The sequence below is a fragment of the Staurois parvus genome, unplaced genomic scaffold (assembly GCF_062004578.1).
Source record: "Staurois parvus isolate SC_StPar_1 unplaced genomic scaffold, SC_StPar_1.0 ptg000574l, whole genome shotgun sequence".
NCBI classification, from domain to species: Eukaryota; Metazoa; Chordata; class Amphibia; order Anura; family Ranidae; genus Staurois; species Staurois parvus.
In genome coordinates, this window is record NW_028318370.1 from 4,398,140 (window position 1) to 4,420,287 (window position 22,148).

Below are 22,148 nucleotides of genomic sequence, written 5' to 3' on the forward strand. Positions count from 1 at the left end.
ACAGTATCAAATCCTGAATGCCTGCACACCTCTTTTCACCATCCCCTGAAAAATGATCCGTTGTGGATTGCTTTTCAGAGGAGAAAGGGAACACTGCTGCTAGTGTGAAAGGAGCCTTGCAAATGAAGCTCTCCTCGTTCTGCAGTGCCTGTTTTACTGCAGAGAGGGAAGTGAAGCTGCTGTGTCCTGTCTGTCTGCTGTACATAGAACTCCACTGTGGGTGTGTATTTACTAATGCAGGCCATAGATGGGTCAAAAATCGGCCGATTTTTCTTTTAAAAAACGAAAAATCGGTCGTTCAAGCGTCCGACGTTACCAGCAACGGTAAAAAAAAAATCGGCCGATTTTCATCCCGTCTACAGCCGGCAAAAAGTGTCCCTGCAGAGAGCTCCGCTATTTCTTTGACAGTTACTTGACATTTATAGCGGATGCAACATTGTATCTATTTGTATCCATTTAGGATACAGATGTTTTTATTCGGAAACAAATAGATACAATGTTGCAACCGCTATAACTGTCAAAGAACTGTCAAAGAAATAGCGGAGCTCTCTGCAGGGACACTCTTTGCCGGACTGGAATTTCTCTTCTTCTTCATCCTCTTCTTCTTCTTCCTCTTCTTCTTCCTCTTCTTCTTCTTCATCCTCTTCTTCTTCATCCTCTTCTTCTTCTTCATCCTCTTCTTCTTCTTCATCCTCTTCTTCATCCTCTTCTTCTTCATCCTCTTCTTCATCCTCTTCTTCTTCATCCTCTTCTTCATCCTCTTCTACTTCTTCCTCTTCTTCTCCTTCCTCTTCTTCTTCCTTTTCTTCATCCTCTTCTTCTTCCTCTTCTTCTTCTTCTTCATCCTCTTCTTCATCCTCTTCTTTTTCTTCTTCTTTTTGTCTTCCTCTTGCAGGTCACTGCTCATGCGCAGATTTTTTATCGGTAAAAAGATCGGCCGATTTGCCCATCATTGCCGCGAAAATCGGCCGAATGGCAAAATCGGCCGATTTTGTTCCAACTTTACCGATAAAAAAAATCTGCCAAAATACCAAAAAATGGCCGAACAATTAGCCTACTAACGATCTGAAAATTGGCCGATTTTATTTTCAGCCGAAAAATCGGCCGATTTTCGACCCATCTATGGCCTGCATAAGACTGTCTGGTGCAGCTGGGCACGGCAGCCAATCAGCTTCCAACATCACCTTGTTTAATTAAGCTGACCAAAAAAAAACAAAAACGAAGCGATTGGTTTCTATGCAGAGCTGCACCAGATTTTACACTCTCCAGTCTTAGTAAATCAACCCCATTGCCTCTGAGAGATGCAGGTAGTGCAGCATTTCAGGTAGAGCTGTGCAGCTCCTGGGGGTCCTTAGGAAAAAAAAGTGCCTTGAAAAAGTATTCATACCCCTTGAAATTTTCCACATTTTGTGATGTTACGACCAAAAACGTAAATGTATTTTATTGGGATTTGATGTGATAGACCAACACAAAGTGGCACATAATTGTGGAGTAGAAGAAAAATGATAAATGGTTTTCAACATTTTTTACAAATATGTGAAAAGTGTGGTGGCATTTGTATTCGGCCCCCCGGATTCAATACTTTGTAGGACCCCCTTTCGCTGCAATTCCAGCTGCAAGTCTTTTTGGGGATGTCTCTACCAGCTTTGCACATCTAGAGAGGGACATTTCTGCCCATTCTTCTTCTTTGCAGAATCGCTCAAGCTCTGTCAGATTGGATGGAGGGCGTCTGGGAACAGCAATTTTCAAGTCTTGCTACAGATTCTCCATTGGATTTAGGTCTGGACTGTGACTGGGCCATTCTAACACATGAATATGCTTTGATCTAAACCATTCCATTGTAGCTCTGGCTGGCTGTTGCGGGTCGTTGTCCTGCTGGATGGTGAAACTGCTCCACAGCTTTATCCCTGACCTGTCTGGTATGTTCCTTGGCCTTCATGATGCTGTTTGTTCACTAATGTTCTCTAAAAAAACCTCTGAGGGCTTCACAGAACAGCTGTATTTATACTGAGAATAAATAAATAATGAAAATTGCAGTGCAACAAATAAATGAATACAATGATACTTCTATATCAAATATGAACCTTGAACCTGCGGGATGCATAATAATAAATAGTGACACTGAAAACACTCCTTTGTGCTTGTGAATAATCAAATATACTTCCTGGTCATATATTCCAATGAATATATATAGACTCACACATAAGCTGTAATATCCACAGTGCTTGTGATATTTTTTAGTCCTGGTGAAGTCACGTGTTGTGACGTAACGCATAGGGTGCGCCGATGACGTCAAGCCGTAAAACGGATGTCTATGTGCCGCCATTTTGCAAAAGGGATTACAGCATGTATTCAACTTGGAGAACTGTAAAGTGAGTTTTTAACACTGTGAGTGGATATATATATATTTAAAGCAGAGCTCCACCCAAAAGGGGAAGTTCCACTTTAAGGACTGCTCCCCATTAACCTCCCTGGCGGTCTGATTATGTCCATAATTCTGTGCTTAAAGCAGTAAATTTTTTTACATGGAAATATGTATTTTTTTTTATTGTAGGCCTGTAATGTTTAGGAATAACTCACTGAAATCTGTCCGAACAAGAGTCTAGTAAACATCCCGGGGATGATAAAATTTGAAACACGAAATCATAAATTATAATTTAATAAATAATCATAAATAATAATATAATAATAATACATTTAATTCAATAATATAATCAAACCAAAAACACTGAAATGTGAAATATAGCGCCAAGTTCGCACATCGCTGAACAAAGTCGCAGAATCGTTTTCAGTGTCTGATGAGGAATTTCCCCCACGAATCATTATCACTCAATTCTGCAAGTGGTTCTGATTTACTATCGCTGTTCTCTAGCCGGTCTAAAACCGATTTGACCTAAAGGGACGCTTTTTGGACGCCATGGACGTTTCTCAGTTTCCAGGCAGAAAGAACAGTAAAAATGCAGGCAGGGCGCAGGACAAAGCACTCGGGACAACATGTATGTGAAATGGTTTGATGCAGGAATGTTATACTATGTGATTTTAGTGAATTTAGTGAATGTCACTATTTGTAATTTTCAAATTTCCTGCCGTTCTGTCCCCGTACGTCCCGACGTCGCAGGGAACGGAACCCAGAAGACAGATGCCGGCATCGGCCGGAGGACATTGCCGGGGACACTGCAGGAGGGACATCGCGGGAGAGAAGGACAAGGTAAGAGAAGAACAGATCCCGGAGCAGCGCCGCATGGTAAGCCCGAGTGTAGCTCGGGGTTACCGCTTGTGGTACTGAAACTTTACCCCGAGCTACACTCGGGAATACTGCCAGGGAGGTTAAGGATTGGCACCTTTAGGGAGCGGGGGGGGGGGTCGGGGGAGCAATTTGACAGGTACCTGTTCCCACTTCCGGTCTCATCGACTAGGCGATCGGAAGCGGAAGGTGTCCTCTCTCCCTCCCTCCCTCCCTGTAGTATTTTGGGACACGTGACAGGTCCCAGAAGACTACAGGACCATTCATGAAGCACAGGCTACTCGTGCATGCGCAGTGGGTACCCGGCTGTGAAGCCACAAGCAGTCACAGCTGGGTGCCCACACTGAAGATGCCAGCGCCCAGGGAGAGAAGACAGCCAGTAAAACGGGCTGCAGGGGACACACCGCTGGACCGAGGGACAGGTAAGTGGCTGTTTTTTAAAAGTAAGCAGCTACAGTTTTTGTAGCTGCTGACTTTTATTTTTTGACAGGGTGAGCGGAACTCCGCTTTAAGTAAATCTCCCCCATAGTCTCTTCTGTTATCAAAAAACTCCTGTCAACATTAACAACAAAAAAAAAAAATCACCTTGGTTCTGCTTTAATGCTGCATGCCAGCCTCCTGGAATACAGGATGGCCGGTGAAACAAGCTGCGGGGGACACACTGCGGGACCAAGGGACAGGTAAGTGGCTTTTTTCTAAAGGTCAGCAGCTACAGTTTTTGTAGCCGAAGCTACCGTACATACAGTATTACCGCACATCCAGCGGGCTGACAGACTAGTGGGTGTATATTTATTCAAATCTGATGTTTTTAAATGGTGTTGCCTCGAGAAGGGGGTAGTCTTATACGGTGAATTAGGAAAATTAGGGGGTCGTCTTATATACCCAATCGCCTTATATGCCAGAAAATACGGTATGTGTGAGTCTATATTGGAATATATGACCAGGAAGTATATTTGATCACTAAATATTCACAAGCTTGGAGGAGCGTTTTTCACTGTCAGTTTACTAATATGTATCCAGCAGGGGCGGACTGACAACTCATGGGGCCCCCGGGCAATAGTGGATCATGGGACCCCTGTGTCCTTGCCCAAACTCAAAAAAGCCTATGAAAAAGGTACCAGGGGAATCTCATGAGGCCTCCTACTGACCCCGGGCCTTCGGGCAGTGCCCGAGTTTCCAAATGGTCAGTTCGCCCCTGGTTCAAGGTTCATATTTGATATAGAAGTATCATTGTATTCATTGATTTTTAGTGCTGCAATTTTCACTATTTATTTGTTATATGTGGGATCACATTACATGCTAGCTGCACATCTATAAGGAGGTACCTATTGCGCTGAAGTTTTTTCTATATATTTATACTGAGATTAAATGACACACAGGTGGACTTTATTTACTAATTAGGTGACTTCTGAAGGCAATTGGTTCCACTAGATTTTAGTTAGAGGTATCAGAGTAAAGGGGCTGAATACAAATGCACGCCACACTTTTCATATTTATTTGTAAAAAAAATTTGAAAACCATTTCTCATTTTCCTTCCACTTCACAATTATGTGCCACTTTGTGTTAGTCTGTCACATAAAATCCCAATAAAATACATTTACGTTTTTGGTTGCAAAAATGGCAAAATGTGGAAAATGTCAAGGGGTATGAATACTTTTTCAAGGCACTGTAAGGGCTTATTGATGAGTGAGGAGGGCAGTCTTAGCGATGGGCCAACAGAAATGCTGGTGGCAGGAAGGAGCAATTATAGTTCATCACTACATAGAAGTGTCAGAGCTTCGTCCGATTAGAACATCCCTGCATTCCAATGAAGCAGAGGGACTCAACTTGAAAAAAACAGTCCCCTCTGAGTGATCAATGTACATTGCAAGGATTTAAAAAAATCTTTGCAGCTGATTCCTACCTTTTTCAAAAATGCTGTTTGTTCCACTATGTCAGTGGTTCTCAACCTTCCTAATGCCGTGACCCTTTAATACAGTTCCTCATGTTGTGGTGACCCCCCAACCATAAAATTATTTACCCAGTAATTATAATTCATGAGTGTCGTTTTACCTCCAATACTGCTGCTTTCAACGCAGTAGCTGCTTTTAACAGAGTAGCTGCTTTCAACACAGCAGCTGCTTTCTACACAGTAGCTGCTCTTTACACATCGGAAATATGTGTTTTCTGATGGTCTTAGGGGACCCCTGTGAAAGGGTCGTTCGACCCCCAAAGGGGTCGCGACCCACAGGTTGAGAACCACTGCACTATGTCCTTGTAAGTTTGATTCTAAATGGGAGTGTCTGGTTTATTAAAATCGCCTGGTGCACTCAGTGTTCTAAGGAGAAACGCTGCAAGGTTTGCATCTTCTTAGAAGTAATTAACAAAAAATAAATTCCTGTTGCAGATGATGTGTAAAATTTGCTACTGTATATTTCATGGATTATTTTGACAGTGTTAGAATGACAGCAGATTCAGATTGAAATAGAAAGGTCATTTTTAATAACAATACATTACAAAATTGGTTTCCGTGGCAATTTTTATGATTTTTTTCTATTAGCAAAAATTAAATTCTCATTTGATACATTTAGATACATTTTGATCTTAGCATTATGTGCTTTCTAAGGCTATCCATACAATTGTCCATCTGATTGTTCTAAAATTCATTAGATCTGCCAACATTTATGTAGTATAGAACCTACCTGGCTGGGTACAAATGGGATAGATTGCTTAGCTAGTCCTTCTATAATACAGCATAGGTTTGATTGAATTCAGGTTGATTGTATAGAGCCAGTGTAAGTAAAAAAGACTCTGGTGTCAATGAGAGTATAAAATACCCCATCATTGGTATCAGGAGAAGGAATGGTGCCCCATAGTTGGTATCAGTGGGAGGAATAGTGTCCCATCTCTGGTGTCAGTGCAAGGAATAGTCCCTCGTCACTGGTGTCAGTGGAAGGAATAGTGCCCCATCATTGGTGTCAGTGGAAGGAATAGTGCCCCCTTATTAGTGTCAGTGGAAGGAATAGTGCCCCATCATTGTATCAGTGGAAGGAATAGTGCCCCATCATTGTATCAGTGGAAGGAATAGTGCCCCATCATTGTATCAGTGGAAGGAATAGTGCCCCATCATTGTATCAGTGGAAGGAATAGTGCCCCATCATTGTATCAGTGGAAGGAATAGTGCCCCATCATTGGTATCAGTAGGAAGAAAAGTGTGCCATTATTGGTGTCAGTGAAGGGATAGTGTGCTATCATTGCTGTCAGTGGAAGGAAAAGTGCCCCATCAATGCTGTAAGTGGGAGGAGTAATGCCCCAAGGACAGATAAAAGCAAGGTAAGGGCAACATCTGGCCCCTGGGCCACAGTTTGGATCAGTAGGCAGTTGAGGGGCGGTTGCAGCCTGGTCCCATTCGTTTGAATGGGTTGCATTCAGTGGTTGGTTGCCCTTGCCAATTGCAAAAAAAAAGGATATAATTCCTGCCCCCGGCTACTTCCTTTGCAACTTTAGGGGGGTAATTGGAAGGGGATGTGAGGCAGTAAAAATGCGTCCCGTTTTTACCATTCCCTTAACCACTAGTGTAAACAAGCCCTAAGAAGGGAATTCTCCTTACTTTGGGAGATTTCCTCTAACTTCTCATTGTTTCTCTGGAACAGGAAATTTCCCCAATGGTACATAGATAGCAAGGTAAATAAATAAGGGTTTTACCCTTCCCTACTCTACCCAAAACGTACAATTTTTTGGCTATACATAGTCTTTAATCCTTGAGGCCTGTTGACACCAGGGGCTATAATGACATTGTTTTAAATGGGTTTAAATCCCTTCCTGTGGTGATGCTGCATCCATTTGAACTGGTGAGAAGAGTGTCTTCTTCCCTATGCATGGGACCTAAGAAAATAAAAAATTTTGTATTAAAAAGTGAAAATTGAAGCATCAATTTGAACATTTCAGAGGCACAGATCAGCACTATACCAGCGTTCACATTAGTATAGTGTCCCCAAAAACACAGCCCCTACGCTCCCCCCCCCAGCAAGTGCAGTATCAGTAGCTCACTGTCACTTGATACATTGCACACAAAACTGCAGTGTTCCCAGAATCAGGCCTGATCTCTGTTAGCACTTGCCGGTAAATATTCTTGTAGTGGTTCAAGCAGTCCCTGAGTTGCGCTAGGTACCTATAAATTTAGTGGCCAAAATGTCAATGGAAAGGTACTCTAATGAAGAGGCCTACAGGATTCTTAGCATGTCAGATGAGAGCGAAGGGGAATACTCACTGACACTCAATCAGCCTCAGAATACGAACCTATAGATAGCAGTCTTAGAAAGGGGGGAAAAAGACTGCTTGAGAAATGAGGACTTGCTCGTAGTGAACTGGAAGAACAAACGGGATGTTTTCATCCTATCTTCCATTCATGCAGACATGACCATCCAAATTGCCACGGCAGCTGGTGTTGTTGAGAAGCCTCTCTGTGTCCATGACTATAACCTTAACATGGGAGGGGTGGACTTCAACGACCAGATAATGAAGCCATACTTATGCAGGCCATAGATGGGTCGAATATCGGCCGATTTTTCTTTAAAAAAAAAGAAAAATCGGTCGTTCAAGCGGCTGACGTTACCAGCAACGGTAAAAAAAAATCAGCCGATTTTCATCCCGTCTACAGCCGGCAAAAAGTGTCCCTGCAGAGAGCTCCGCTATTTCTTTGACAGTTCCTTGACATTTATAGCGGTTGCAACAATGTATCTATTTGTATCCATTTAGGATACAGATGTTTTTATTCGTAAACAAATAGATACATTGTTGCAACCGCTATAAACGTCAAGGAACTGTCAAAGAAATAGCGGAGCTCTCTGCAGGGACACTTTTTGCCGGACTGGAATTCCTCTTCTTTTTCATCCTCTTCTTCTTCCTCTTCATCCTCTTCTTCATCTTCCTCTTCTTCTTCATCCTCTTCTTCTTCTTCTTCATCCTCTTCTTCTTCTTCTTCCTCCTCTTCTCTTCTTCCTCTTCATCATCTTCTTCTTCCTCTTCTTCTTCTTCATCCTCTTCTTCTTTTTCTTCTTCTTTTTGTCTTCCTCTTGCAGGTCACTGCTCATGCGCAGATTTTTTTATCTGTAAAAAATCGGCCGATTTGCCCATCATTGCCGTGAAAATCGGCCGATCGGCAAAATCGGCCGATTTTTTTTCCAACTTTACCGATAAAAAAAATCTGCCAAAATACCGAAAAACGGCCGAACAATTAGCCCACTAACAATCCAAAAATCGTTTTATTTTCGGCCGAAGAATCGGCCGATTTTCGACCCATCTATGGCCTGCATTCGTTTCCCGAAAAGCCAGACACTGGTAGAAAAAAAGTGTCTATTTATTTCAATTGGCTCTATATAATGCTTTTGTGCTTTACAAAGCAACTGGACAAAGTGGATCATTCCTAAAAGTTCAGGTGGTGCTGTGAACCCCCAACACAGATGCAGTTGGCATTTTCCCGATGCCATTCCTGGTACCCCAATCCAAAGGACACCCCAAAAAAGATGTGTCTGTAGCAGACATGGAATTAGGCGTGACACCCGCTTTTTTTGTTCCTTCTGTCCTGGGCAACATGGACTGCTTCCGTCTCAAAAGTCTCAAAAGTCCCAAAAAAATTGAAAGTACCAAAAATTGTTGTTTTTTTGTTGTTGTCATTGTTGTTACTGTTCTACTGTTATGATTTTACTGTTTTATTGTTAACCATTGCCGTTTTCTTTGCAGGAATGCCATTCAGCTGCAGCACAGACCTGTTTATTATGACAGCAACAGGGACTTGCTCTCAGAATATTCATAAGTCAGTGTGGGCAGTGCTGTTGGATGAGATTTTTCAACCGCAGTGAAAAAAAAAACAAAAACAAAACATATATGCTAAAGCATGGGGGCCTGGGGTAGCCAGTGGGTGGTTGGAGTCTATGCTTTGGCATATATATTTTATAATATTTTTTGCCACATACTTACACATACAAAAAAGTTGTTTTATTAAGTTACTGTTTTATTGTTAACCATTGCGGTTTTCTTTGCAGGAATGCTTTCAGCTGCAGCATCAACTTTTTTATTCTGACAGCAACAGGGTCTTGCTCTCAGAATATACATAAGTAGGTGTGTACAGTGCTGTGGGATGAGATTTTTCATCCGTAGTTAAAAAAAATAGAGCATATATGCCGAAGCATTGGGTCCTGAGGTAGCCAGTGGGTGGATGCCCCTATGCTTTGGTATATATTTAAACTAAAAAACATTTTTGCAGAGATTTCTTCATCCACATTGACTGATGGGAATAGAGGAATATGTTAGGTTCTTATTTTTTTCGTTCAGCCCAGGGGAACATTTCATGTGTGCCCACCATTAGAAGTGGGTTGTTGCAGGGCGGTATATTCTAAAAATGGGCATACCACACCCTGTTTCTGGCAGAGACTTCTTCTCTTTTTTCATTCAGCCCACAGGCTGCAAAACAAAAAAAAATTGAATATACACCCAAGGACCAGCCACGTACTGGTATATCACTGGACTTTGAGTGGTTATACCAGAATGATGCCTGCAGCTGTCCTGGTATTTTAGCACCTCAAGAAATGTGATAGGCAGGCAGAAAGTAAAAGCTGTGTAAATTCCATTATCTATCCCATAGTTTGTAGACGCTATAACTTTCACACAAAGCAATCAATATACACTTATTGGGATTATTTTTTCCAAAGGCATTATTTATTTATTTATTTCAGGTACTTATAAAGTGCTTTACATATATATTGTACATTCACATTAGTCTCTAACCCTCAAGGAGCAGACATGTAGCAGAATACATTTTGGCCTAAAGTTATGACTAACTTTGAGTTTACTATATATTTTTTTATAGCCGAAAGTAAAAAATATCATTTTTTTCGGCTATAAAATTTTCGGTCTTTTTTTGTTTAGAGCGAAAAAATAAAAAGCGCACAGGTGATCAAATGCCACCAAAAGAAAGCTCTATTTGAGTGAAAAAAATGACATAAATTTCATGTATGGACAGCAGTTCATTACCGTGTGATTGTCAGTTAAACTAGCGCAGCGCTGCATAGCAAAATATGGCGTAAATTGCAGTATCTATACCACTATACCACAGTTTGTAGACGCTATAACTGTCACACAAAGCAATAAATATACACTTATTGGGATTCTTTTTTACGAAAAACATGGAGCAGAATACATTTTGGCCTAAATTTATGACTGAGTTTACTAAATATTTTTTATAGCTGAAAGTAAAAAATATCGTTTTTTTTTTTCAAAATTTTCAGTCTTTTTTTTTTTTGTTTATTGCGCAAAGAAATAAAAAATGCACGGGTGATCAAATACCACTGAAAGAAAGCTCTATTTGTGTGAAAATAAAGGACATAAATTTAATGTATGTACAGCATTGCATGACTGCGCAATTGTCCGTTAAAGTAGTGCAGTGCTGTATAGCAAAAAATGGCATAAATTGCAGTATCTATACCACAGTTTGTAGATGCTATAACTTTCACACAAAGCAATCAATATACACTTATTATTATTATTATACAGTGTTTATATAGCGCCAACAGGTTTGCTCAGCGCTGTACATTATAGTGGGGGGACAGTACATGAGACAATACAGTAACAATACAATACACGAGGGGTTTGAGGGCCCTGCTCTTACAATCTAGGATTTATTGGAATTTTTTTTTACCAAAAACATGTAGCAGAATACATTTTGGCCTAAATTTATGACTGAGTTTACTATATATTTTTTTATAGCCAAAAGTAAAAAATATTGTTTTTTTTCTTCAAAATCTGAGGTCTTTTTTTGTTTATAGCGCAAAAAAATAAAAAGCACACAGGTGATCAAAAACCACAGAAAGAAAGCTCTATTTGTGTAAAAAAAAAAAAGCACATAAATGTTGTTTGGGTACAGCATTGCATGACTGCGCAATTACCAGTTCAAATAGTACAGCACCGAATAGCAAAAAAAGTCCTGATCAGTGGGCGGGGGGGGGGGGCTAAATCCTCAGGAGGGCAAGTGGCTAATGTCCATGGTGTATGCAGTTCTATAGCACACCCATAAAGGGTGTACACTAACTCTGTTGTATTATTTTCATTTATTTATATCAGTGGACATCGAGCGCTAGTATATGTTTCAGTACAACACGAGGTTATGTTCTATTAGATGAAGATTATTTATGTGCTCTTAGATTGTATCAGACTGGATGTCGCTCCACTTCCTTAAACTCTCCAAAACCGAGTTTCTTGTCTTCCCCCCAGCCCGGACACCACCCCCCATTGACTTCTCCATCATGTCCAACAATGCCACCATCAAACCCGCCCCACAGGCCAGAGTACTTGGTGTCATTCTGGACTCCAACCTATCCTTCCAGCCCCAAGTCCACTCTTTAACAAACTCGTGCAGACTCCACCTCCGAAACATCGCCAAAATTCGCACATTCCTAACTCCAGAAACCATTAAACAGCTCATCCACTCCCTCATCATATCACGACTCGACTACTGCAACTCCCTCCTCACTGGCCTGCCTCGCCGCTGGCTATCCCCGCTTCAGTCCATCCTGAATACGGCTGCCAGACTCATTCACCTTTCCAACCGCTCCATCTCCGCCACCCCCCTCTGCCAATCCCTCCACTGGCTTCCGATTGTGCAATGGATCAAATTCAAAATCCTAACACTGACGTACAAAGCTGTCCACCATACTGCCCCGAACTACATCACTGACCTAATATCCAAGTACCGCCCAGCACGCACACTCCGCTCCTCACAAGACCTCCTTCTCTCTAGTCTCCTCCTCCCATGCCCGCCTCCAGGACTTCTCCAGGGTGTCACCCATCCTCTGGAACTCCCTGCCCCAACCCATCAGATTATCACCTACTCTCCTCTCATTTAGGCGCACCCTGAAAACCCATCTCTTCAGGGAAGCCTACCCCGCCCCCTGCTAACTTGCCGACCTCCTCCACTCTTCCTACCACTCCATCCCCCACAGCGATCTCCTCCTGTACCACCATCCCCTCCCTCCTAGATTGTAAGCTCCAAAGAGCAGGGCCCTCAATCCCCTCATGTTTTGCATTGTATTGGTATTGTTCTGTCACATGTTCTTTCCCCCTTTGTAATGTACAGCGCTGAGCGAACTATTGGCGCTTTATAAATACTGTATAATAATAATTGTAAGCTCTAACGAGCCGGGCCCTCTGTTTCCTCTTGTATTGAACTGTATTGTAACTGTAATGTCTGCCTTCATTTTGTAAAGCGCTGAGCAAACTGTTGGTGCTATATAAATCCTGTATAATAATAATAATAATAATAATAATAATAATGTGGATACTAGCACTTATGTGTTGTAACAGTACAAGTTGTCCAGTAAACAAGATGGTGAATGGGGCTTCAAGATTAGGGCAGGAGCTCCTTATAAAACACGGTATGGAGACGTCCGACGTTTACTGCCTATGAAGAAGTCAATTTGATGCCGAAATGCGTCAATTGTAAGGGACCTCAGACGTGACCGGAAGTGCCGCGGCGGCTATTTTGGTACAGGTTGTTTGTACTTTTTTTTCATGTAGGCGCAATTTGAACAATAAATAGGTCATTTTACGCTACTGCTGCAGTATGGGCCTGTGGGCTTGTAGGTTTGATTTTTTTATGGTGATTGAAAGTTCATGAAGAATCATTGAAGAGAAGAGCAGAGTGAAGATTACACTGAATACTGAAAGCACATATCCATGTATGCAGGGTAAGGTGCATGCCTAAAAGGGGAAGAGAACAGCATGCGTATTTATTTGCACACTGGAGGTGGATGGTGCGTGGTTGAACTTTATCCCCTTGACGCCGATGTAACACAAATATGCGGCCTCGCAGAATTGGGCTTTTTTCCGTGGGGCCGCATATTTTTGTACCTGTCTTTTTCCTGGGAGCGGACCACACGGCACGCTCCCAACACTCCCATCACTGAGGGCACCGGGTCCCGTTCTAACGATCGGGACCTGGGACTCCTGATTCCAGGTCACATGATCACTGTGGTAGCCTCTGATTGGCTATCACAGTGATCAGTCACTGTACAGCCCGGCCCCCTTGTTTTTTTCTCTCTATGAATGGAGGAGAGATACATTGTATCTTTCTAACTCCTGGCATAGAGAGAAAAAAGTTGTTTGTAAAAGAAATAAATAAATATTAAAAAATAGAAGAAAAATACAGAGATCAAGGTTTGATCTAATTCAGTGTCAGGGTTAGTGTTTGGGTCAAAGGTCAGGGTCAAAGGTCAGAATTTAAAAAATAATTGGTATCAGTGTCAGCTAGTGTTAGGTAAAAAAAACAAACAAAAACAAAATACACACTATTATTTCTGGGCTGTACTACGGGAACAAACAAATAACATACACATACCGGTATATGGTATCGCTGCGATCGTCAAGAGCTGGAGAATTTATTTTAGGTTGTTCTTTGGTGTTAAGTTATGGTAGTAACAAGAAACACACAGCTAAATAAAAAAATATATATTTTTTTTAATATTAAGTTTTCCTTTGATAATAAAAAAAAAGATATCCATTACCATTTACCGCCCAATGAAAGCCCAATTTGTCCTGAAAAAAAACGCGGTATAATTCACCTGGATGTACAAAGTAGTTGTGATGATATGTACGGTTTTACTAACACATGTCAACGCTGCAGAATTGTGCTTAGGCATTTAGATTTGTTTTACCCTTAGGCGTGAAGGGGTTAATCAAGAGGATAAGCTATATTGATGGGGAGTCATATGCACATTTTCACCCTGTGAGGGTTAAGAGTAATTAGTGTGGATAGTGGTGGATACTATTCACAAGGTTTTTTGCATTTACAGGGTTTTTGTGTATAATTGGTACACGGGTGTATCACATTATGTGTGGAATTACTACACTATATTAGTTTTTTTTGTTTTAGAGATGGGGAGCAGTGAAGTAGATGACGAAGAAGAAAAGACAGAGAAGATTATATGATATATAATGCATTCTTATTGGGAAGAATCTAGTGAGAATATATGAAGATCTGTGAAGGATAGTTGTGCGCTGTTTTGTGTATATTATTATTATTATACAGGATTTATATGGCGCCAACAGTTTGCTCAGCACTTTACAATATAACGGGAGACAATACAGCAACAATACAGTTCAATACAAGAGGGATAGGAGGGCCCCGATCCTAGGAGCTTACAATCTAGGAGATAAAATGGAGTGGTACTGCAGCCATCAGCTTGTGATTAAAGGTTCACTCTTTGCACATAGTACGTCCAAAGAGCTGAGCTGGTTAAAGTATAACTGAAGACAAAACTTTTTTGTTCGTTTTGGAGAGAGTGGAGCAGGATTAGCCTCCCTGTCATGTTCCTTTATTGCTGTCCCCGTCAGGGAGATTCACCCTCTCTGTTCAACATGGTGACCGTTACCACCAAAAGGTGAAAATGAAAAAAAAAAATCCCAACAAGAAAAAAGGATAAATCTTCCAATAAGCGCACTGTGTGTGCAGCAGCCCTCCAATGCTTATACAAGCCCCATCTCAATGTGATATGATGTGCACCAGAGCTTTGGCTGCTCAGGGTTTCTCCCTTGTCATTAGCTGAGACAGCAGCAGGAGCCATTGGTTCCTGCTATCAAACACAGCTAGTGAGCCAATGAGGAGCGAGCGGGGCAAAGCCATGGCTGTGTATCTAAAGACACACAGAGCAGCGGCTTGGGAGTGAGCCTGCTTAGGTGCCCCCATAACAAGCTGCTTGCTGTGGGGAGCACTAGGCAGGAGGCAGGGGTCAGAAGCACCAGCGGGGGGACCCAAGGAGGATCGGGGCTGCTCTGTTTAAAAACACAGCAGAAAGCAGGTATGACATGTTTTTATTGAAAAAAAAAATCTGCCTTTCAGAATCCCTTTAACCACCTCCCGCCCGTCATATAGTCCAATGACGGGCGCAAGGTGGTTCTCTCATTCTGATAGGACGTCATATGACGTCCTTCCATTCTCACCGCGCATGCGTGGCTCCCTCGGACACAGCGGATCACCGATCCACAGAAAGAGCCGAAGATGTTGGCTCAGTCATGTGATCAGCTGTGTCCAATCAAAGCTGATCACATGTAAATAGGGAAATGCCGGTTATCGGCATTTCTTTCCTCATGAGCTGTCACGCTGACAGAGGAAAGGAGAGACGGTAATTGGCTTTCCGCGGAGGGGACATGTGCACTGATCATCAGGGCACTGATGATCAGTGTGCCCTAATGATCAGTGTGGCCACCTGTCAGTGTCCATCAGTGCCAGCTGTCAGTGCTGAACAGTGCCACATCAATGCCACATATCAGTGCCTACCAGTGCACATCAGTGCCCATCTGAGCTGCCTTGCATTGTCACCCATCAGTGCCACCTATCAATGCCAATCAGTGCCACCTATCAGTGCTGCCAATCAGTGCCAGTCAGTGCCGCCTATCAGTGCGCATCAGTGCTGCCTATCAGTCCCAGTCAGTGCCGCCTATCAATGCCGCCTATCAGTGCCGGTTAGTGCCACCTAACAGTGCCAGTCAGTGCCACCTTTCAGTGCCAGTCAGTGCTGCCTATCGGTGCCATATATCAGTGCCATATATCAGTGCTGCCTTTCAGTGCCCATCAGCGATGCCCATTAGTGCCACCTACCAGTGCCTCCTCATCAGTGCCCATCAGTGCCACCTATCAGTGTCCATCAGTGCATCTTATTAGTGCCCATCACTACAGCCTCATTAGCACACATCAGTGAAGGAGAAAAATCACTTATTTACAAAATTTTATAACAAAAACTAAGAAAAAACGTTTTTTTTTCCACATTTTCAGTGGTTTTTGGTTTGTTTAATTAAAAATAAACAAACCCCGAGGTGATTAAATACCACCAAAATAAAGCTCTATCTGTCACAAAAAAATGATAAAAATTTCATATGGGTACAGTGTTGCATGACCGCGCAATTGTCATTCAAAGTGTGACAGCGCTGAGAGCTGGAAATTGGCCTGGGCAGGAAGGGGGTATAAGTACCCTGTAGGCTAGGGGTTAAATCTAAACAAATATATTGAAATCAATGGGCAACTGGAAGTGCATTTATCAAATACGTGGGTTAAGGGCTTATCACACTTTTGCGTTGCGGTACATTGTAGAATGCACATTATCGCACATTGCATGTATTAATGCATTTACGGTGCTAATGGTTGTGAACGGCAACCCAATGCATTAAGGCAGGGGTGGGCAACTGTGGCCCTCCAACTGTTGTGGAACTACAAGTCCCACCATTCTTATGCCTCTGGGAGTCATGATTTAAACTGTCAGTCTTGCAGTACTTTATGGGACATGTAGTTCAACAGCAGTTGGAGGGCCGCTGTTGCCCACCCCTGCATTAAGGTATTATAGCTTCAATGCACATGCACTGCAGTGCACCAAAACACTTGGTGATACACAACTATGCGTTATGTTCTGCGGCTCCATATATATAATATAGTGTGTATCTATAATAAATCTATCTATAATTTTATTTTCATATACATTTATATACATTTTTATATACTTGTTATGATAGCTCACCAAACAATTTCTTCTTAAATCTCCCTTCAAGCCAACAAAGACTACCAAACCGATCACAGCTATCATAAAAGGCAGAAGGAACAGAATGTGTGAAGAAGCTTCTCTTTGCATTGGTCGGTCTTTCTCTTTTTTTTTTGATGCAAGAAAAAAAAAACAGTTCTAACAGTTATAAGTACATTCACTTGTAGTAAGAACTTATAAAACAAAATCTCTTCCACTTCCACATTCTATGTAGGCAACTTTCCTTTAAAAGTGGTAGGCGACATCCAAGCAGACCTCCTGGCAGCCTTCTTCCTCCAGCCTCACATCTTCCTGGCTCACACTCCACTCTCCAACTCCTGCCCTCTCCTAACTACTGAGTAGACACTAATACCTTTAAAGGAGTCCAGCCCCTTGCCAATACTCCTGTTGGGGATTGGCTGAGGTCCCTCAAAGGTGCAGCTAACCACTCCTCAGATCCACCTACTGTCTCCAAGGCCCTCCTCTGGAAGCCTTAGAGCAGGGAAAATTCCAGAGGGGCTGGCCTGCACAGCCTCTCAGTCCTGACCACAATTTGACCCCTCTAACTATCTCACCTGAGCTGCTAATCAGCTCCTCTCTAGCCATCAGGGATCTAGCTCCACTTCGTGTAACTAGGAGGGTGCTACGTTAATGTTTGCTACTGAATTGGAATAGGAAGGTTGTTGAACAAGAATTGGTCTAGGGGGCAGGATACATAAATCTGGTTCTTTTAGAGATGCAGTATAGGTGACAGGCCACCACTGTTGAACAAAGTATAGGCGACTAAAAACACAGTGCAAAGTGCTGTACAAGTTCCCAAACTTTAATATGGTGATAATTATAATTTATTACCCTGCCAACATTTACTTCTTTCCCCCAAAATACAGTTACTTATTACTGTAGTACTCAGGCCAATACATTTTTTGGGGACTCTTTTCTATCCTAACAAAAATAAATGTGACTAAAGGTTTCCTAACACCTCTTGCTTCCTTTACTGCTTGTTGCCACCTTGTTGTTGTTCATACGCATTTCTAATATCTTCATAATCTTGACTGTTTTCAACTAACCCCTCTCAAATTTCTTGGCCTTCTGGATTCCTGCATATCATTCATCAAGTCTAAACTGAAGCACCAGAAAAATGCATCCTGCAAAGCTCAACACTGAGTCTGCCATATTTAGACCTGAAAGGTATAATAGAGAATGGCTCCACTTGCCCATCTCCCATTGCCACTAATCACTACTACCCCTCAACACAGTAGGACAGATAATTAGGGGCCAGTTGGTAAAATCTTGTAGGTTACTGGTGTTCCATAGATCAGTTTGAGAAGCTCTGGTCTAAGGCAACCACCTTTGTTGCCTTGTGTTTCCCTACATCCTGACAGGGAACATTAGGCAAACCCAGGGTACTGGTGTTCTGAAGATCATTTTGAGGAGCTCTGGTCTATTTTTTTTATTTCAAATTTCTTGGCCTTCTGGATTCCTGCATGTCATTCATCAAGTCTAAACTGAAGCACCAGAAAAATGCATTCTGCAAAGCTCAACACTGAGTCTGCCATATTTAGACCTGAAAAGTACAATAGAGAATGGCTCCACTTGCCCATCTCCCATTGCCACTAATCACTGCTACCATCAACACAGTAGGACAGATAATTAGGGGCCAGTTGGTAAAATCTTGTAGGCTACTGGTGTTCCATAGATCAGTTTGAGAAGCTCTGGTCTAAGGCAACCACCTTTGTTGCCTTGTGTTTCCCTACATCCTGACAGGGAACTTTAGGCAAACCCAGGGTACTGGTGTTCTGAAGATCATTTTGAGGAGCTCTGGTCTAAGGCAACTACCTGTGTTGCCTTGCCCCTCCCTACATCCTGACAGGGTACTTTAAGCAAACTCAGGCTACTGGTGTTGTGCAGATCAGTTTGAGGAGCTCTGGTCTAAGGTAGCCACCTTTGTTGCCTTGCCCCTTCCTATGTCCTGATAGTGTGCTTCAAGAGAACCCAGGTAATGGTGTTCTGTAGATCAGTTTGAGGATCTTTGGTCTAAGGCAACTACCTTTGTTGCCTTGCTCTTCTTTACATTCTGAGTGGATATGTTAAGAGAACCCAGGCTAGAGTGGAAAGGGGTCTTCAGCACCAAAATGCTGAAGAAAGTACACTTACCTGCACCATAGGTATCAGAAGAAATTGCATCAGTTTGGTGATTAATCCTCGTGTAATGTTCTGTTATTTTCACATCTAAAAAGAACAATTCATAGATATTTTGTGTTTAAGAATGTAATTTCTCCAAATTTTGCATGGAATATTTGGTGAGATATACCAGAATTTCCAGCTCTGCCCATCTGCTAAGACCATTAGAAAACCAGATGATGGTGTCACAAAAATGGATTTTCCATAACGTAGAAGTAACAATTGAGTCCAACTGTAAGAGGGTGACACCTATGGTCATGTGAAAGTAGCTGGAGACACAAACTGCTTCTGGGAAATCTTGCCATAGCCAATAGATAGGCAACAGTTAATTTATTCCAAATAAGATTAGAACTTCTGACGTTTTTACTGCCGTCTTTGCCTTCCTGTCCCGATGACAGCCTTTCCCTGCTTTTTATTGTAAGACAGGAAGTGAGAGACAAAGAGCTGGAAAAAACATCCACAATGGGGTCACACAAAGGAACAAAAATCTGAAAGAATTCTATCCAAAATGTAAAAAACTAGACAGTATATAGAAAGAAGGACTAGGTGCTATCTGAGAAAAAGCAAAATGTTAGCAAGTATAAAGGTGTGGTATCTTCTTAGTCTGTCAAAGAAATGAGCGTGTGTGAATGATTCCTATTGGATGATGTGGGAGCCAGATCACAGGAATGCTGCATAAAATTACAGACCTGAGAAGGTCTTTAAATATGAAGGGGGCACATTTTGTGAGACTATTCCTATAGCAGCTCACTGCTCCACTCAGGTTTAAATTTGTATCATTGTTGCCTTTCTTTCTCTCCCACATGATTCTGTGGGAGAATCCAAACAGAATGTAAGCCCATCAAATGACAATTGCAGTTAGCTGTGTAAATGTAATTGAAGTTCTGGTACATGACACACATCATGGCACACAGGATGCATCGACCCCACCAGGAAATTACTCTCTTCTACACTTAAACCAACAGGGGTACTTCCAACAACCTGAGTCAACCAAACCTGCTTCAGCATATAAAAATGGCCAACTTTGTTCAACTCTATCAAGAAAATACTTTCTTCTAAACCAGCGGTTCTCAACCTGTGGGTCGCGACCCCTTTGGGGGTCGAATGACCCTTTCACAGGGGTCGCCTAAGATCATCGGAAAACACATATTTCCGATTTTGGTTTTAGGAACCAAGACACCGCTCCTCTATCAGTCTCCAGGCGGGTCCACCCACATGCAGATACGCCCACATACGAGTAAGAGAACAGTCAGCAGTGATGACACATGACCCCTCTGCTCTAGCCTATCGTCTCCCACAACATCCGCCACGCACATTGTCTGCACTGCTCACCCAATCATCGCTGAGCGGCGACATCATCCCCAGCTCTAAATGCGGGGCAGGGCTTATCGGGATTGAACTTGAACAACCAGACGAGGTGATGTGTCAACGGGAAGTGCCAGTGAAAAAGTTTTGACGTCCTCAGATTGGGCGTGGCCTCTGTCAGGGAACCGGCTAGCTGGAGACTGGGTGGAAGAGGAGGGGGAGAGCGGATCCATGATGGTGGAGGTGAGAGCGGGCCGTGTGTGAAGAGAGCTGGCTGCTCTGTGTGGTGGGGATGGGGGAGGTGTGACACCTTGTATGGCGAGAATGAGAAGAGCTGCTGTAGTTATGAAGTAGCAACTAAAATAATTTTATGGTTGGGGGGTCCCCACAACATGAGGAACTGTATTAAAGGGTCGCGGCATTAGGAAGGTTGAGAACCACTGTTTTAAACGTTAGTCAAACCCAGAGTGAGCCACCAGAGGTACTTCCGACAACTCAGGTATACCAAACCTACCTTCAGCAACCACCAGAATGATCAACTTTCTAATGACTGGGCCTCACATAACCATACATGATATCTCCTCACTCTCCTGCTATGGACATCCTAGCACAATGTCTAGTCTTGCTCAGTCATCGTGTTACGTAAGCCTTAAGCATACATGGTCAGCTGTCCTAGACTTGGGGCTAAACTCTTTCTGCCTTCTGCAGGCAAAATTTCCCCAAGGGACTTAAGAACATGCCCAAAATTATTCTCAGAACACACTGGGATTTCACAACTGCCTGAAACATGGCACAAGCCTATAGATCTCCTATGTTGCTAAGGCAAGACCAAGAAATTGTTTTATACATTGCATATACAATTCCTACAACTTTGTACCGCTTACCATTGACATCCAGGCAGATCGTTCCAGAGTGTGCCCCCAATGGGTACACATTAAAGATACATTTGAAACATCCCTGATCTTCCTGGATGACGGGGTTTATTGTGATGGATGAGACATTTAGTGCTTCTGTTGTAAACTGTCTTGTCCGATTGAGAGCATAACCGAGGAGCCTCTGACCATACACTTTGCTGCAGGTAGCCACTGGCCCAGAGAAGTTGCCCGTCTCCTTCTGCCATGTGATCTGGAAAACATTCAGAAGACCAGGCTGCAGCTGACACTGAAGATTGACCATGCTCCCTACGGTAGCGGTTTGTTTCCTCACATTTATTACAAAGGGTTGTCCTACAAAGAAAACATATGTGGCATCAATAGCATGAGAAGGTTTGAGCATAGTCGTTCACGAATAAGGTTGGGCCAAATTATGTGTTTTCGTATCCACAAAATTTCAGTGAAATTAGGGCTGACAACATATCGACATTTTAGAGAACTGCATTTGCTCCAATGAGGAAGGCAAAATTAAAGTATAACTAAAGGCATTTTTTTTTAAAGTTTTGGATAGATTGGAGAGGGATTAGGACCACTGTCAGATTTTATTGCTGTCTGTGCCCCCATTACTGAGATTCACCTGCTCTATTTTTCCTATTTTCCATTATCAGTGAAAGTAAAAAAATCTGAAATTTTGGGTTGTCTCCAGAAAAATAATAGAGGGGAAATCTACCAATGAGAGCGGAAATCTACCAATGTGACCTGGGGGACCCCAAGGAATTCCCTTAACTTAAAGGGATTTCCTCTCACTTCCTGTTTGGCTTTGGGACAGAACGTCCTCACTTCTGCTTTCTAGCTCTCTGTCCACTCACTTCCTGTTCCACTCTCCTGGGCTTTTGTATATAAATGCCCCCCGCCACATGCCAGCTCCTCTGGGAAATGTAGTCCTATGATACACTGCTCCCCAACAAATTGCTGCGATTCGGCATACAAAATCCAGGAGGCTGTTCT

The 22,148-nt window shown here is 42.5% G+C and overlaps 1 protein-coding gene across 1 annotated transcript; it reads right to left on the reverse strand.

Annotated features, from left to right (window-relative positions):
• Nucleotides 1–5,702: 5,702 nt before the first annotated feature.
• LOC149450473 (T-cell immunoreceptor with Ig and ITIM domains-like) lies at nt 5,703–21,500 on the reverse strand. The gene is made up of 4 exons (XM_089691876.1): nt 21,153–21,500; nt 18,937–19,011; nt 16,783–16,907; nt 5,703–7,108 (listed from the first exon to the last, which is right to left on the reverse strand). Exons 1-4 carry the CDS (start codon nt 21,442–21,444, stop codon nt 7,034–7,036), a joined length of 567 nt encoding a protein of 188 aa, XP_089548002.1. The 5' UTR covers nt 21,445–21,500; the 3' UTR covers nt 5,703–7,033.
• Nucleotides 21,501–22,148: the final 648 nt, after the last annotated feature.

What these genes read in the sequence shown, in the direction of transcription:
- LOC149450473 (XM_089691876.1), bottom strand. Translation starts at nt 21,444, where the DNA reads ATGGTCAATCTTCAGTGTCAGCTGCAGCCTGGTCTTCTGAATGTTTTC. An exon ending in GATCTGCCTGGATGTCAATG is followed by an intron (nt 19,012 to 21,152) that starts GTAAGCGGTACA and finishes TGTTCTTTTTAG; the next exon opens with ATGTGAAAATAACAGAACAT. An exon ending in ATTTAAGAAGAAATTGTTTG is followed by an intron (nt 7,109 to 16,782) that starts GTGAGCTATCAT and finishes TTATTTTCTTAG; the next exon opens with GTCCCATGCATAGGGAAGAA.